Raw genomic sequence first — 15,645 nt, forward strand, 5'->3', positions numbered from 1 at the left:
GTGTTGATCGTACGATCATATCACCGCTCCCTTTCCCCGCTGCCTGCCTCACCAAAAAATGGCGAGGGGTTTGAAACCCCCGAGGGTCGCCAGCCGCTGCCTCCTCTCTCTGCTGATGCTCGAGAGCTGCTGGCTGCTGGGCTGTGCCTCACAAAAGCCCACCATCTTAGCCGACTCCCAGCTGCCCCTGCAGGAGTACGCCCACTCCATCAGGCTGGATGGTGACATCATCTTGGGTGGCTTGTTCCCTGTGCACGCTCGTGGTGAGAGGGGCGTCCCCTGTGGTGAGCTCAAGAAGGAGAAGGGAATCCACCGGCTGGAGGCCATGCTGTTTGCCATTGACCTCATCAACAAGGACCCGGAGCTGCTGCCCAACGTGACGCTCGGGGCTCGCATTCTGGACACGTGTTCTCGCGACACCTACGCTCTGGAGCAGTCACTCACATTCGTGCAGGCCCTCATTGAGAGGGACGGCTCTGATGTACGCTGTGCTAATGGAGACCCGCCCATCTTCGCCAAGCCGGATAAAGTGGTGGGCGTCATCGGGGCGTCAGCAAGCTCCGTCTCCATCATGGTTGCAAACATCCTACGATTGTTCAAGGTAAGGGAACACTGGCGGATGATGTTTCTGATGATTTTAGACTGAATCTTTGCTTTCCTGCTTTCCTGCCACTTAAAGTCACGAAAAATGACACGCTACCTGTCATGTCTGTGTACTCAGCCAGATGAGAATGAAGCGTCACAGCTTGTAGCTGCAAGGATTTGATGACTAGAGGTGGGGTTAGCGTGACTGACAAGGGCCAAGATGGTGTGGGTTAAAGAATCTGTAAAGGTAGGGTTGGATGAACGGGGGTCATGGCGTTGGGTTAGGGTGGAATTAATTGGGATTTGAAATGTGTTCCAGAGGTTGAGATGAGAGGGGACCAAGGTAGGGTGAGATAACTGGGGTCGAGGTACGGTTGGATCCATTTGGGTGAAGGTATAGTTTGTTTACTGGGAACAAGGTAGGTAAAGATAAATAGGGGTTGAGGTAGATTGAGACAAATGGGGGTCAAGAGGATTTGATGAAAAGAGGCGGGGTTAGGGTGTCTTAAAACAAGCCAATATAGTGACGGTTAAAGAATATGTAAAGGTAGGGTTGGATGAACGGGGTCAAGGTAGAGTGGGATGAACTAAGGTCAAGGTAGAGTGGGATAAGAGGCGATTGAGGTATGGTGGGGTCCATGGGATCAAGGTAGGAATGATAGGTAAGGGTCAAGGTTGAGTGGGACAGAAGGGAGTTGAGGTAGAGTTGGATAAAAGGGGTTAAAGGTAGTGTGATATGGATAGTTTGGGTAGGGTGGTATGGATTGGGATTTGATGTAGGTTGGGTTGAATTGGGTTCGAGAGGTTGAGATGAGAGGGGACCAAGGTAGGGTGAGATAACTGGGGTTATGGTAGGGTTGGATGTATTTGGGTGAAGGTATAGTTTGTTTACTGGGAACAAGGTAGGCAAGGATAAATAGGGGTTGAGAGGATTTGATAAAAAAGAGGCGGGGTTAAGCGGACTTAAAAGGGGCCAAGATAGTGTGGGTTAAATCATGTGTAAAGGTAGGGTTGGATGAACGGGGTCAAGGTAGATTAGGGTGAACTAAGGTCATGTTAGAGTTGGATAAGAGGTGATTGAGGTATGGTGGGATCCATGGGATCAAGGTAAGGGTGATGGGTAAGGGTCAAGGTTGAGTGGGATGAAAGGGAGTTGAGGTAGAGTTGAATGAAAGGTGTTAAAGGTAGTGTGATATGGATAGTTTGGGTAGGGTGGTATGGATTGGGATTTAAGGTAGGTTGGGTTGAAATGGGTTCCAGAGGTTGAGATGAGAGGGGACCAAGGTAGGGTGAGAACTGGGGTTGAGGTAGGGTTGGATGAACGGGGTCAAGGTAGTGTGATATGGATAGTTTGGGTAGGGGGGTATGGATTGGGATTTGAGGTAGTTTGGGTTGAATTGGGATTTGAGACGTTGAGATGAGAGGGGACCAAGGTAGGGTGAGATAACTGGGGTGGAGGTTGGGTTGGATCTATTTGGGTGAAGGTATAGTTTGTTTACTGGGAACAAGGTAGGTAAGGATAAATAGGGGTTGAGGTAGATTTAGATGAATGGGGGTCGAGAGGATTTGATGCATTGGGGTAAAGGTATGGTGGGACATGTGGTGTCCAGGTAGGACTAGGGTCAAGGTATAGTTTGATGAGTATTTCAAGGTAGACTTGGATGAATGGGGTTAGATAACTGGGCGTTGAGGTGGCCTAAATTCCCAGGGGGACTCGGGAGTTGAGATTCAGCCAACATGCCTCTGGTTCAGCATCCCTCGTTGGTTCCTGTGTTGAGAGAGGAGGACAGAAGTTGAGTTGGCCTACTTTTCGGCGGATATCTGCGTTCCCTACCTGGGCGAACGAGAGGTGTACAGTACTTGGATGATAGGTTGAACCCCAGATGTCCAAATGGGTGATGCCTTTGGGGCTGCATCTATTTCTGTCTCCTCAAGTGTTGTCTCTTCCTTATTGAACACAGAGTTGTTGAAGCAGTTTGAGGTCCTTCTCTAGCTTCAGAGGATTAACAGAGTCTCAGATTTGGTGATAGCACTGTCTTAACTCTTGGATTTACACCTGAAGTTTTCACACTTCATCCTGTGTCTGCTGGATTACACATTCCTGAAGTTGCTTTAGAGAAACAGACGAGATGGGAACAGCTCTGACAACACTTGTACCTAGGGCTGGGCGATGATTCGATAATGATGATTATCCTGATGACATTTTTCTTGATATAAATATAAAAAATATTCGATAAACATTCAATATAAATAAACACCCCCCAACTAATAAAAAGGGAAGCAGCGCTAGTGAGCCTTAAATGCTAGTTGCCACCCGACATTAGACAGAAGAAGAAGACGGCATTGAACTGCCAATCATGTCGCAGGGTGTGAGAGGTAGGCGGGGCTTAAAGACATTCAGGTGTAAACACAGCTGAAACGAGCGACAGCGACTCTGAAGAGGACTCAAAACCTAGCAGCTCAAAGCAGAGTCGTTAGTCAGACACTGAGTCGACTCTGCGTTAACTATTAACTTAATACACTTCATTAAATCTACTTTCAGGATGTGGGTAAAGGAAGAAGACAGAGACAACTTCTGCTGTGCATTTCTAACACGTTCAATGTCAACCGCGACCGTAGGACAACTGAACACTGAATAACCGTGATGCATTCACTGCACTGTGGGAAACGACATCACTCTGCCTGTAACCCTTAGTAATCTTAGAGGGTTGTGCACATACTCTATAAACTGATACACAGTACACATTTTGATATTCCTTTGTTGTAAATTTAAATCAAATTGTGCAAATAACCTCAACCTGAGAAAAATAAGAATCTACAAACTGAAACTTCACAAAAATCTCATCTTGCAAAATAGATCTACTTCCTGTTAGCGCCGTCAGAAATGATGGATTCAAGAAGTTTATCAGAAAACTAAATCCTGACACAAACTGTCTGGTTTCTTCAACTTTCACTCGGGACCAAAAAATCTACCTTTTTTAAATTTAAACGAAATCATGATATTGACTGATGTTATAACATCATTTTCAATATCGCCCAGCTCTACTTGTACCTCTGAAAGTGTTGGCGTTGAGATTCTGAGTGTTATGTCGGTTCAAGCTGGGGAAAACAAAGTAACATTTTCAATACAAGGGTCTGCGTATGAAGCACAAAATGATGTGCTTCATTCTTTATTTTGTGGGTTCAAAATGCCTCTCAGAAGCAAGAATGTGTTTCTTTTCTTGTAATGCTTCAATGTTTGCGCCTCACTTTGCAAATCACAGCTTTATATGAGTCTTTATTTGGTATCTGCAGAGTCATAAGGTTTAATTCGTCTGTGTGGTTGCAGTCATGACTTCTTTGTGACTCTAACTTCTGACAGATTCCCTGAAACTTCAAAAACACGCTCCGTCTTCATTTTTATTCATTAACGTCATCCTCCCTCGGAGCAGGATGCAGCGTGGATGACGTCTTCAGACAAATGTTTCTCTTACTGCGTTGACATAAAGAGTTGATCCCAGCTGTTGCCTCAGCTTCTTCTTCTTCTGTGGTGCGTGCAGACAGACTGTATCTGGAGGCGGCGTGTTAGTGTGCAGAGCAGCAAACAAATTCCACTGTGTTAAATTAGTGATGAGCTGTATGATTCATGTGTGTGTGTTTGAGCCCGGCTGGCTTAATGAGGACAGAAAGACCCAACAACATCACTTATCTAAAATTAGCTGGAGACGCCCCTGGGAGGGGGGGCGGCGGCGGCGGCAGAGGAGGAGGAGGGGGGCTTGATTTGGTGATGCAGATGTTTCCTCACCCTGCCGCCGCTCACCAGCTCTGTCAACACCTTCAGCTGCTGTCAGCACTCTGACAGTTGTTGCAGCTGCACTTTCTCAGGGAATAGAATGCTCTGAACTTTTCCTATATTTTCCTTCATTTTCAGCCCAAATGAATATCAATTCAAACGTTTCTTTCTTTCCTTTTTTAAAGTTGTAATTTATAATGTATAGGACAGCTGAAGAGAGACAGGAAATGTGGGGAGTGGAGAGTGGGGGAGGACATGCAGTGAATGGTCGAGGTTTGAATCGAGCCTGCGACCTCTGCGACGAGGACTATATGGGGGGCACGCTTAGACCGCTAGGCCAATGGCGCCCCAATACAAACGTTTCTGAGTTGTTCCAGTAGGTTCCCTCGGCCTGCAGCCATGAGGTGGACTCTTATTGTTGCAATGTACTGTGTATTTTAGGGCAGGTGCACCAGATCAAAGCGTGTTCACTCAAAGTGTTAACATTTATATTTGTTATCGGGATACAAGCATTTGCAATAATCAATCTTAAAACTTGAATTTATTTCAGTTAAGAAGACAAAATATGTATGATGTAAAAAATCAATGCTCTCTCACTCAGCATGCTTTACTCTTTGGATTCAGGCTTACCATACAATACAATATGACACAATACAATATGACACAATACAATATGATACAATACAATATGATACAATACAATATGATACAATACAATATGATACAATACAATATGATACAATACAATATGACACAATACAATATGATACAATACAATATGATACAATACAATATGACACAATACAATATGATACAATACAATATGATACAATACAATATGACACAATACAATATGATACAATACAATATGACACAATACAATATGATACAATACAATATGATACAATTTGATATGACACAATACAATATGATACAATACAATATGATACAATACAATATGATACAATACAATATGACACAATACAATATGATACAATTTGATATGACACAATACAATATGACACAATACAATATGATACAATACAATATGACACAATACAATATGACACAATACAATATGATACAATACAATATGACACAATACAATATGATACAATACAATATGATACAATACAATATGATACAATACAATATGACACAATACAATATGACACAATACAATATGATACAATACAATATGACACAATACAATATGATACAATTTGATATGACACAATACAATATGATACAATACAATATGACACAATACAATATGATACAATTTGATATGACACAATACAATATGACACAATACAATATGATACAATACAATATGACACAATACAATATGACACAATACAATATGACACAATACAATATGACACAATACAATATGGTACAATACAATATGATACAATACAATATGACACAATACAATATGATACAATACAATATGATACAATACAATACGATATAATACAATACAATATGACACAATACAATATGACACAATACAATATGATACAATACAATATGATACAATACAATATGACACAATACAATATGATACAATACAATATGATACAATACAATATGATACAATACAATATGATACAATACAACATGTTTTGATTGTTTACACAGTGTATTTTTAAAAAAAGTCCTTTAGAGGGACAGCATCACTAATTGAGACCTGAACAAGGTTTTTAAACAATATGATTCAGTTCAGTACGATACACTTTGTCTTCTTGGGGAAATGTGTCTTGGACTAAAGTGCTGCACACACTCAACAGCCTCCTCAGCAGTATTTACAAACAGGAAATAAAAAACATGAACACACAAACAATAAATTAATATTAACATCCATATAACTCAAGATCTGCATTAAGTAAGAGGAAAGATAACACCACCATGACTCCATACTGCCTCATGAAACATCATTTAAAACTGTGATTCTCTAAATGAATTTTTAAAACGGTTATATTTGCATTGAGGGAGATTTTAAATCTCTACTGTATATCACCACAGGCGCCAGCAGCTTCGTGTGAGAGTGAAGCACGGGGTTGTTTTTGTGTGATTTATGATACTGACTCCAAATCCTGTTTAATTCTGGTTCTGAAAATAACATTCGTTTGCATAAATACAGGTTTAAAAATATCCAATGTGATTAAACACAAATCCATCACTGTGACCTCCTACTGAGCATGACTCTGCAATATTTCCCAACCTAACACAAGTTGAAACTTCCCTCTGTGTCGTTCCTGAGAAACGAGGGAACGAGAAGCGACTCCGGCTCTGACGGGGACGCCGTGGAGAATTAAAATAATCAGGTTTCTCCCTCTGTGTGTTACACTGACACCTCGCCTGGAAATAAACACCGCCCACACTCACGTCACAACGCGTTAATACATTTTCATGAGGGATAAACCTGCAGGGGAAAACATCAAGGCTGATATTACATGAGGTAATAGTTACGATGTCATTGAGTTCCCACAGAAGGAACAGGATGAGATGTGTCAGGATGTTGTGTGTGTGTGATTTTTAGATTACATCACTTTGTTCAGTTCCATGCCGGCGTTCAGTCGGAGCAACATGTGGCCATGCTGGGAAAAACCTCAGCTGTCAGATGCTAAACACAAAGCGAAGCTGAAGTTCACGTGAGTGTTGTTGGATTTCTCAGGCGCTGGAAACATTTAGAGGAAGTGGATCAGTCAACAACATCTCTGACGGGTTTTTGGACTGTGATGTTCAATCAATCAATCAATCAATCTTTATTTGTATAGCGCCAAATCACAACAAACGTTATCTCAAGACGCTTTTACAAACATAGGAGGTCTAGACCACTCTATGTCAAATTATGAACAGAGACCCAACACCAAGACAGGGTAAGACTCAGTCTGACCCCACCTTAATCCATCATGAGCATTGCACATCGCAGTATTTAGCTAGTTACAGTGGTGAGGAAAAACTTCCTTTTAACAGGCAGAAACCTCCAGCAGGACCAGACTCATGTTAGACACACATCTGCTGAGACCGAGTTGAGTCTGGAAAGACAGATAGAGGGGAGTAAGAGAGAGAGGTGATAGTGATGAGACGAGTCGTAGAAGCTGTTGCCGCTGGAGTCCAGCACGTCCGTATCAGCTGGAGTCCAGATCGTCCACAGCAGGAGGACGTCTACGGCAGCTCAGAGGAATCTACGAGACAAGGGAGCTCAGGGACTCCAGAAAGGTCTATGGTTAGTAACTTTAATGGGACAGGCAGAGTTAAAGTAAGTGATGAAGGGGTTGGGGGGAAGAAGGTGAGCTAGGATCCCAGTGTGTCAGTGTGCCAGTTCCCCCGGCAGTCTAGGCCTATAGCAGCATGACAAAAGCTGGTCCAAGCCTGATCCAGCTCTAACTATAAGCTTTATCAAAAAGGAAAGTTTTAAGTCTACTCTTAAAAGTGGAGAGGGTGTCTGCCTCCCGGACCCTGACTGGTAGATGATTCCAAAGGAGAGGGGCCTGATAACTGAAGGTTCTACCTCCCACACTACTTTTAGAGATTTTAGGTACAACTAGCAAGCCTGCATGTTGGGAGCGTAGAGTTCTAGAGGGGTAATAGGGCACTATGAGCTCTTTAAGATACGAGGGTGCCTGATTTTTAAGGGCTTTGTAGGTTAAAAGAAGGATTTTAAATTCTATTCTACATTTTATTGGGAGTCAGTGAAGAGAAGCTAACACTGGAGAAATGTGCTCTCTCTTCCTAGTTCTAGTCAATACTCGAGCTGCGGCGTTTTGAACTAGCTGAAGAATCTTTAGAGACTTATTGGGGCAGCCTGATAAGAGGGAGTTACAGTAATCTAACCTGGAGGTAACAAATGCATGGACTAGTTTTTCTGCGTCGCTCTGAGATAGGAAGTGTCTAATTTTAGAAATATTGCGCAAGTGAAAATAGAATGTTGCAGAATCCCTGTTTGTAGTTTTCCTGCTGTTGTTGTTTTTTGGGAGTCAGTGGTAGTGTTGTAGTCAAGACCGCATTAACTGAGGCCAAGACATGTCAGGGACCAGAGTGCACCGAGACCACGACAAGACCAAGGCAGGGCAAGACTGAGACAAGACCAAGACCATACATATCAAATTCAGATACAGGGGATAGAGGTTGGAGAGAAGGGATTGGTTCTCAATAATGGAAATAGGAGTGGCAAGCCCAAGCTTCGTGTATAAGTTCAAGTTTCTTTTTTTATTTGGTTGTGTTTGATATAATTTATAATTCATATTTAAAGTATCGGACAAACCAGACACGACTGAACCCAAGCAGCAGAGACTTTAAACAACTGTTACTGAAATATGTCAGAGGAAGTCTTACCGCCGTCCTCAAAACAGCCGAGAGATGGACATGAGTGGTGCTCTCCAAGGCGCAAGGGGCGTATCTTCAATCTGTTTTTCATCAACACACTCACAAAGAGCTCCAAGTACCGACCACATGTAGTGAGATGTGATAAATATGTAAGCATTTAAAGGCTTTGTCAGTTGTTTGAAGTCTCTGCTGCATTGATAACCATGCATCATAACTCCGCCTCCGTTGTTGAATAGCTCCGCCTACTTTTTTAAAATCAAAGATCTGTTTAGTTGAATTTTTACACATTGCATTCAAAAAATGCATGTAATCAATTAAAGCAAGTTTTTGTATAAGAAACACAATAAGTGAATTAATGAAAAAACAACCACTAAAAGTAAATTATATTAATTTAAAATAAAAGATAAAAAAATAAATAGGAAAATAAATAATAGTGAAACTACAATAAGATAACAAGGTTGATATTTAGAAAATAAATACGCTGACAAGGTACGACAGCAATAAAAACATTTATATATAAATAAATAAATACAAAAATAAATTAAATTATTAAATACAAATATATAAATTAATAAATATATAAATAAATAAATAAATTAAATAATTAAATTAAATATTAAATAAAAATAGATAAATAATTATATAAATATGTAAATAAAAAAAATATTAAATACAAATAGATAAATAAATAATTAAATATATAAATAAATAAAATAATTAAATTAAATATTAAATACAAATAGATAAATACATAAATCAATAAATAAGATAGAATAAGATAGAATAAAAAATAATACAGATAATTTTCAAAAACAAACTGAAAAAAATAAATTAAACACCATTTGATATTGGACATTGAGAACAAAAATGCATGTTTATCTTTGAATATAGGGGTGGTGCTATGAAAGGGATTAAAGCCTCAAAGGATCAAAATAAAGAAATAGTCAATGGTAAAAGAAAAACTCAAAATCTGCAACCAGCTTTTTTGAGGTGGGTCTAGCTCCGCCTACTCCTGATCCACTTTGTTCTGGACTGTCACTGTGTCTCTCCACCTTTCATCCCCCTGGTGCTGACGTTGTGAGCGACTGCTAGCCGAGGGGTTAACTTGCTTTAAAGATAAGTGGCGCCATCCACTGTTGTGAACAAATATTGATATTAAAAGGCGAGGAAAAATCATACTGTCTTATATTTAGGTCTGTATTGTATTTCCAGTAGTGTTGGATATCTGATTACCACCCTGACAGGTCCCGCCTCTAAGCTTCTATGAATACATCAATCATCAGTTTCTCTCCAGGCTTAAGTTTGCCTGATAACAAAACTCCGATTCTTCACAGAGTGTCAGAGGTGAGATTCTCCATCTGAAACTGTGATATGTTTCAGCACATTTGCATAACATTTGCACATCCATCTCACTCGCAGTATCACCCAGTCTGAGGCCGGCCCGGTCTCCAGGAGGACGCTCTGCTGTGACAGTCGCTCGAGCTGCTGCGTTATATTTCCATCTCTGCGTGGGAGAGACGGAGCCGCAGAGTCTGTGTTTATGAGCTCGGCCCAAAAAAAAACACAGAATACAAAAAAATGAAAGAGGCGAGAAAATAACAGAGGGAGGAATGAAAACAGAGCGAAGCTTCCTAAATCATTCTATATGAACTGTCAGAGAGAGGAGGGAGACTGAGCCTGAAACCATAGAGGAAGAACAGGATCACTTCCTGTCAGGATCATCTGTGACATTGTCAGGGACGTCATGCTCCCAGAAAACAACCCACATCAACTGTACAGTAAATCCCATAGACCTTTCTGGAGTCCCTGAGCTCCCTTGTCCCGTAGGTTTGCTCTGACCTGCTGCTGTGGACGTGCCAGACTCCAGCTGCTACAACTACGACTATCTGACCCATCAGGCGCCTCTCCTTTGGAATCATCTACCAGTCAGGGTTTGGGAGGCAGACACCCTCTCCCTTCTTCTAAGAGTAGGCTTCAAACTTTCCTTTTTGATAAAGCTTATAGTTAGAGCTGGATCAGGCTTGGACCAGGTCTTTGTTATGCTCCTATAGGTTTAGACTGACAGGGGTACTGACACACTGTCCCATTAAAATTACTAGCCATAGACCTTTCTGGAGTCCCTGAGCTCCCTTGTCCCGTAGGTTAGCCCTGACCTGACTCCAGCTGCTACAGCTACTACTATCCGTCTCACCACTATCTGACCCATCAGGCATCTCTCAATTGGAATCGTCCCCCTGTCAGGGTCCAGGAGGCAGACGAGGCTTCAAACTTACCTTTTTGATAAAGCTTGTAGTTAGAGCTGGATCAGGCTTGGACCAGGTCTTAGTTATGCTGCTATAGGCTTAGACTGACACACTGGGATCCTGTCTTTCCCTCTCTCTCCTCTCTCTGCCTGTCTCTCACTTTAACTCTTCCTGTCCCATTAAAGTTACTAACCATAGACCTTTCTGGAGTCCCTGAGCTCCCTTGTCTCTTGTCCCGTAGGTTCCTCTGGATCTCTGCTGCTGTGGATGTAGATTCATTTATTTATTTATTTATTTATTTATTTATTTGTTTGTTTGTTTGTCTTCTTTCTTTCTTTCTTTCTTTCCTTTCTTCCTTCTTTCCTTCTTTCTTTCTTTCTTTCTTTCTTTCTTTCTTTCTTTCTTTCTTTCTTTCTTTCTTCTTTCTTTCTTTCTTTCTTTCTTTCTTTCTTTCTTTCTTTCTTTCTTTCTTTCTTTCTTTCTTTCTTTATTCTTTCTTTCTTTCTTTCTTTCTTTCTTTCTTTCTTTCTTTCTTTCTTTCTTTCTTTCTTTCCTTTCTTTGTTCTTTCCATGTTTCTTCATCCTTTATGTCTCCTTTTCTTATCCCGTCCTTTCCTTCTGTCATTCCTTCACCATTATTCTCCTCTTTTTTCTTCTTCTCATCTCCCTCTCTTCTCTTAGACCTTTCTGGAGTCCCTGAGCTCCCTTGTCTCGTAGGTTCCTCTGGATCTCTGCTGCTGTGGACGTGCCAGACTCCAGCTGCTACAACTACTACTATCAGTCTCCCCACTATCATCTCTCTCTCTCTCTTCATCTCCCTCTATCCCTCTCTCCAACACGGTCTCAGCAGATGTGTGTCTAACATGAGTCTGGTCCTGCTGGAGGTTTCTGCCTGTTAAAGGAAGTTTGTCCTTGCCACTGTAACTTGCTAAATGCTGCAAAGTGCTCTGTTCATGGTGGATTAAGATGAGATCAGACTGAGTCCTGTCTGGAAGATGGGACTGGATCTGATCCGGTCTTGATGTTGGGTCTTTGTTAATAGTAGAACATAGAGTACGGTCTAGACCTGCTCTGTTTGGAAAGAGTCTGAGGAGAACATGTGTTGGAATTGGGCGCTCAGTTTTGCAGCTGTGTGCAGTCTGCTCTTGTTTCGCGTCTCATCGTGGAGGTGAGCTGTCGGCATCCCTTCTCTCTCAGAACCTTTCCATTGATCCTTGTTTATCTAAATATCTTCCCAGGAAGAGAACAACTACGATGTGAAGCGACTTCTTTGCGTCGTTAGCTTGTCTTCGGCTCTTCCACACCAAACAAACAATGCTTACCACTTGGCGTGACATGAAACAACTCATTCAACATCTTGTGTGACATTTCATACACAGAACTTGCAGAGAGCTGGCCTTCTCCTTGTTTCTGGTAGCTCTCAGACCTCATTGTGTCCTTGAATATTGAAATTTTCATCTGCTGTGTTTACATCTGTGTCACACCTCTCCTGGTCCTGTCAGCCCAATCATTCCCAGAGATGTGACTTGCTACCTCAGCCCCTTAAAGACAGACAAAAATACCCTCCTAGTCTTGGTTTGTACCTTTAATACAGAGCTTCAAGGTGGAATGGCACTACAATATTCCTCTAAGCCAAGTTAAAGTGGCTTCTGATTCCCTGGTGTCCTCGTTTTATTTCTCTGTCCTTCTGATTTGTTTCACTGCAGACCGTCTCTTTCTCTTCTGTGATAGATTATTGATCAAGCAGATCTCAGCTCATCGCCACAGACGGAGTGAGATGATAAAGATCAGCAGTAACCAGACGGAGAGAAAGAGTACAGATCGAGAAAGAGAAACACAGAATATGGAGCGCGAGTCTGCGAGGCTGCAGGCGGCTCCAGAAATATTCACCAAGTTTTGAAGGCAGCTGATCTTTGCCGTCTGACAACGTGTGAATGTCGTCACTGTTTTCACTCTCGGGAGGTGTTGCCTCCTCAGCTCACACCAGCGTGTGCGAACTCCTGACAAACAGGCAGCAGATGGTTCATATGAGAGAACAAACAGATCATCTGTGGGACAACAGGAGAACAGAACAGGTTCAAAAGACATCATGACTTCAAAACATGCAGATACTTTCTTCTTTTTCAGGTCAAAATACCAGAGAGTCGACATTCTGCGTTGTTTGTTTGTTGATCTTGATGGAGGAAGTGTCACATCAGAAGGACCGGGGTTTTTTAAAAGCTGCTTATCAAAGTATAGCTGAGAGGAACTGATGTGATACAAGTTCTCCAAGCGGTTTCAACATGGATTTAAAATCATGAAAGTTGCTGCAGTTGTAGCCTGCCGTCATCATGTTGATTGACTGGTGTAAAACGGTCATAAAACTCCGCCCAGAAGTCGGCTTTGCCAACAAATTCACAACTTTGTGATAATAACAAAGGTTATTATTCCCCAAGTGTTCAAAAGGTGAAGTTCAATGATGTAAATGTTGTCAAAACAAACCGATGCCTCTCTTGTAGCGAGAGATAGGAAGCTGCAAGAGAAGGGGACGATGCATCTTCACCTTCTGTTGGACAAAAACACATCCCATAACCGGTGCTGACATCTCACCCTGGAGTCAGTCAGGGCAGTGGATCGTGTGGAATTCCTCAAGGTGCATTTCGACCAAGAGTCACGGGATCTTTTAGCCCCCAGAACTACTCACCCCTGAACTAAAAGGTTCCTGTGCCCCCATTGTTGTCTGCGTTTCGACCGCGGGCTGAAGTCTGGGGTAGATTGTGTAAATCAGGCCAGTGAGATATGGAGGAAAAAACTGTAAATGCACTACACCACCAGACCAGTAGAGGGCAGTAAAACAAAGAGGAATGCCATTCATCACAGCTGACACCATAGAAGCAGATGGACAGGCAGGTATCATTATGAGCAACACAACAGTTAGCCTGTTAGCATGAAGAGACTCAGCTGGCGCTGTTTTAGATGGTGCTATATTTCATCACAGATGGAAAAAAAATTAGCGGTGAGTGGTTTTTGTAAAAAATTGAGAGAAAAAAAAAAATGAATAAAAAAAGTTGACAAAAAGATTTTTCTGAGAAAAAAAAATTTACATTTTTTTTTTTGAAAAAAAAGACGTTTTGAAAAAAAAATTGAAAAAAAAATTCGACAAAAAAAAAATTGAGCCGGAGCCTGTTTTAGATGGTGCTTTATTTCATCACAGATGGATTCACTGAATCAACACGTGAGAGGAGATAAGCGCGAGTAGCAAAGACGTTTCAACACGGCTTTAAAATTCTTTTGAAGTCAAAAAGCCGTGGCAGAGATCGGCCGGTGTTCTGGTTTAAACAGCGACCCTGTTAACAGAGAAGACTACTGTTACAAGCTGCTGAATCAAGAGAATCACAGCTTCTTCTTTTGAAAAGTACACACACATACAAAAAAGATAGAACGAATAAAAAGAGAAATCAAGTGAATCACAGATGGAAAAAACAATGACTTTGAATGTTTTTTGGAAAAATTGAAAAAAGAAATTACAAAAAAAAATTGAATTTTTTATTTTAAAAAAAGAAATTTTGAAAAAAAAAAAAAATTTACCCAAAAATTTTGACCCCAAAATTTTTGGACAAAAAAAAAATGTGACAAAAAAAAATTACAAAAAAGTTGACCTATCGGAATAATACATTTTCCTCAAATTTGAAATTGTGCTCCAAAAGCAGAAAAAAATTAAAAAAAGTAAAAATTTTGCACCTGCGGTTAAAAACATGTAAAAAGCAATGAATGAATCAACACGTGAGAGGAGATAAGCGCGAGTAGCAAAGACGTTTCAACACGGCTTTAAAATCCTTTTGAACTCAAAAAGACGTGGCAGAGATCGGCCGGTGTTCTGGTTTAAACGGCGACCCTGTTAACTGGAGACTCTCAGCCGGATGCATCCCTCATAAACGTCTTTAGACCATCATTAAATATCTGATGAGGATATTTTGAAATCTTAATAAAAACTAAACTAGTTTGCATTCCCAGGAACTCCCTCTGTGTTTCAACAGCTGTGTAAACTCCACAAACACTGACACGTTCAGCTGAAGGTCTCCAGTTTACAGGGTCACTTTTAAAACCGGAACACCGGGAGGAGAGACGCATTCACGGTGGGCTGAGAGAAGACTACTGTTACAAGCTGCTAAATCAAGAGAATCACAGCTTCTTCTTTTGAAAAGTACACACACATACAAAAAGATAGAAGAAATAAAAACTAATGAAAGAAAGAGAAATCAAGAGAATCACAGATGTGTGTGATGTTATTGTGGACGGAGGGCGGAATAAAAACACTGCGGTTAATCTGCCAATCAGACACGTTCAGCATTGCAGGCCCCGCCCCCTCTCTTCAGTGAGCTGAGTGCTGCCTCCGTTTTGAAGGTGGGATGGAGACTTGCTGAAATAACTTCACTCTGGGTCGCCTCAAACACCCGACGATGCGTCTGAAGACTCGAGAGCAGCTTTAATATTCCCACATACACAGCATCCTTTCTCTGCAGCTTCTTTGATTTGGAGATCACACCTGTCCGTGCTGCGATCTGCATAACATTTCAATTAATTCTGACGCCCCTTTCTCGACCTGAATACCTCGGTCTGAGCAGCAGCAGCATCACATCTAATCAGCATCCTCATCTCACACTAACATCCCAAATGAATGTGAGGGAGAGAGGGCTCCATCTTTTTTAAATGTGTTGTAAGCCGGGGATG

The 15,645-nt window shown here is 41.3% G+C and overlaps 1 protein-coding gene across 1 annotated transcript in view; it reads left to right on the forward strand.

Moving 5' to 3' along the window:
• The window catches only part of LOC117814073 (metabotropic glutamate receptor 8-like), a 151,650-nt gene that overhangs the window by 2,963 nt on the left and 133,042 nt on the right, over window positions 1–15,645 (forward strand). Inside the window, exon 2 of the mRNA XM_034685185.1 lies at window positions 1–601. This exon is cut by the window's left edge and continues 232 nt beyond it. Within this exon, the coding sequence (XP_034541076.1) occupies window positions 59–601 (543 nt within the window). The 5' untranslated portion in view covers window positions 1–58. The remainder of the gene's footprint in view (window positions 602–15,645) is intronic.

This window comes from Notolabrus celidotus, chromosome 6 (assembly GCF_009762535.1).
Source record: "Notolabrus celidotus isolate fNotCel1 chromosome 6, fNotCel1.pri, whole genome shotgun sequence".
Classification (NCBI taxonomy): domain Eukaryota; kingdom Metazoa; phylum Chordata; class Actinopteri; order Labriformes; family Labridae; genus Notolabrus; species Notolabrus celidotus.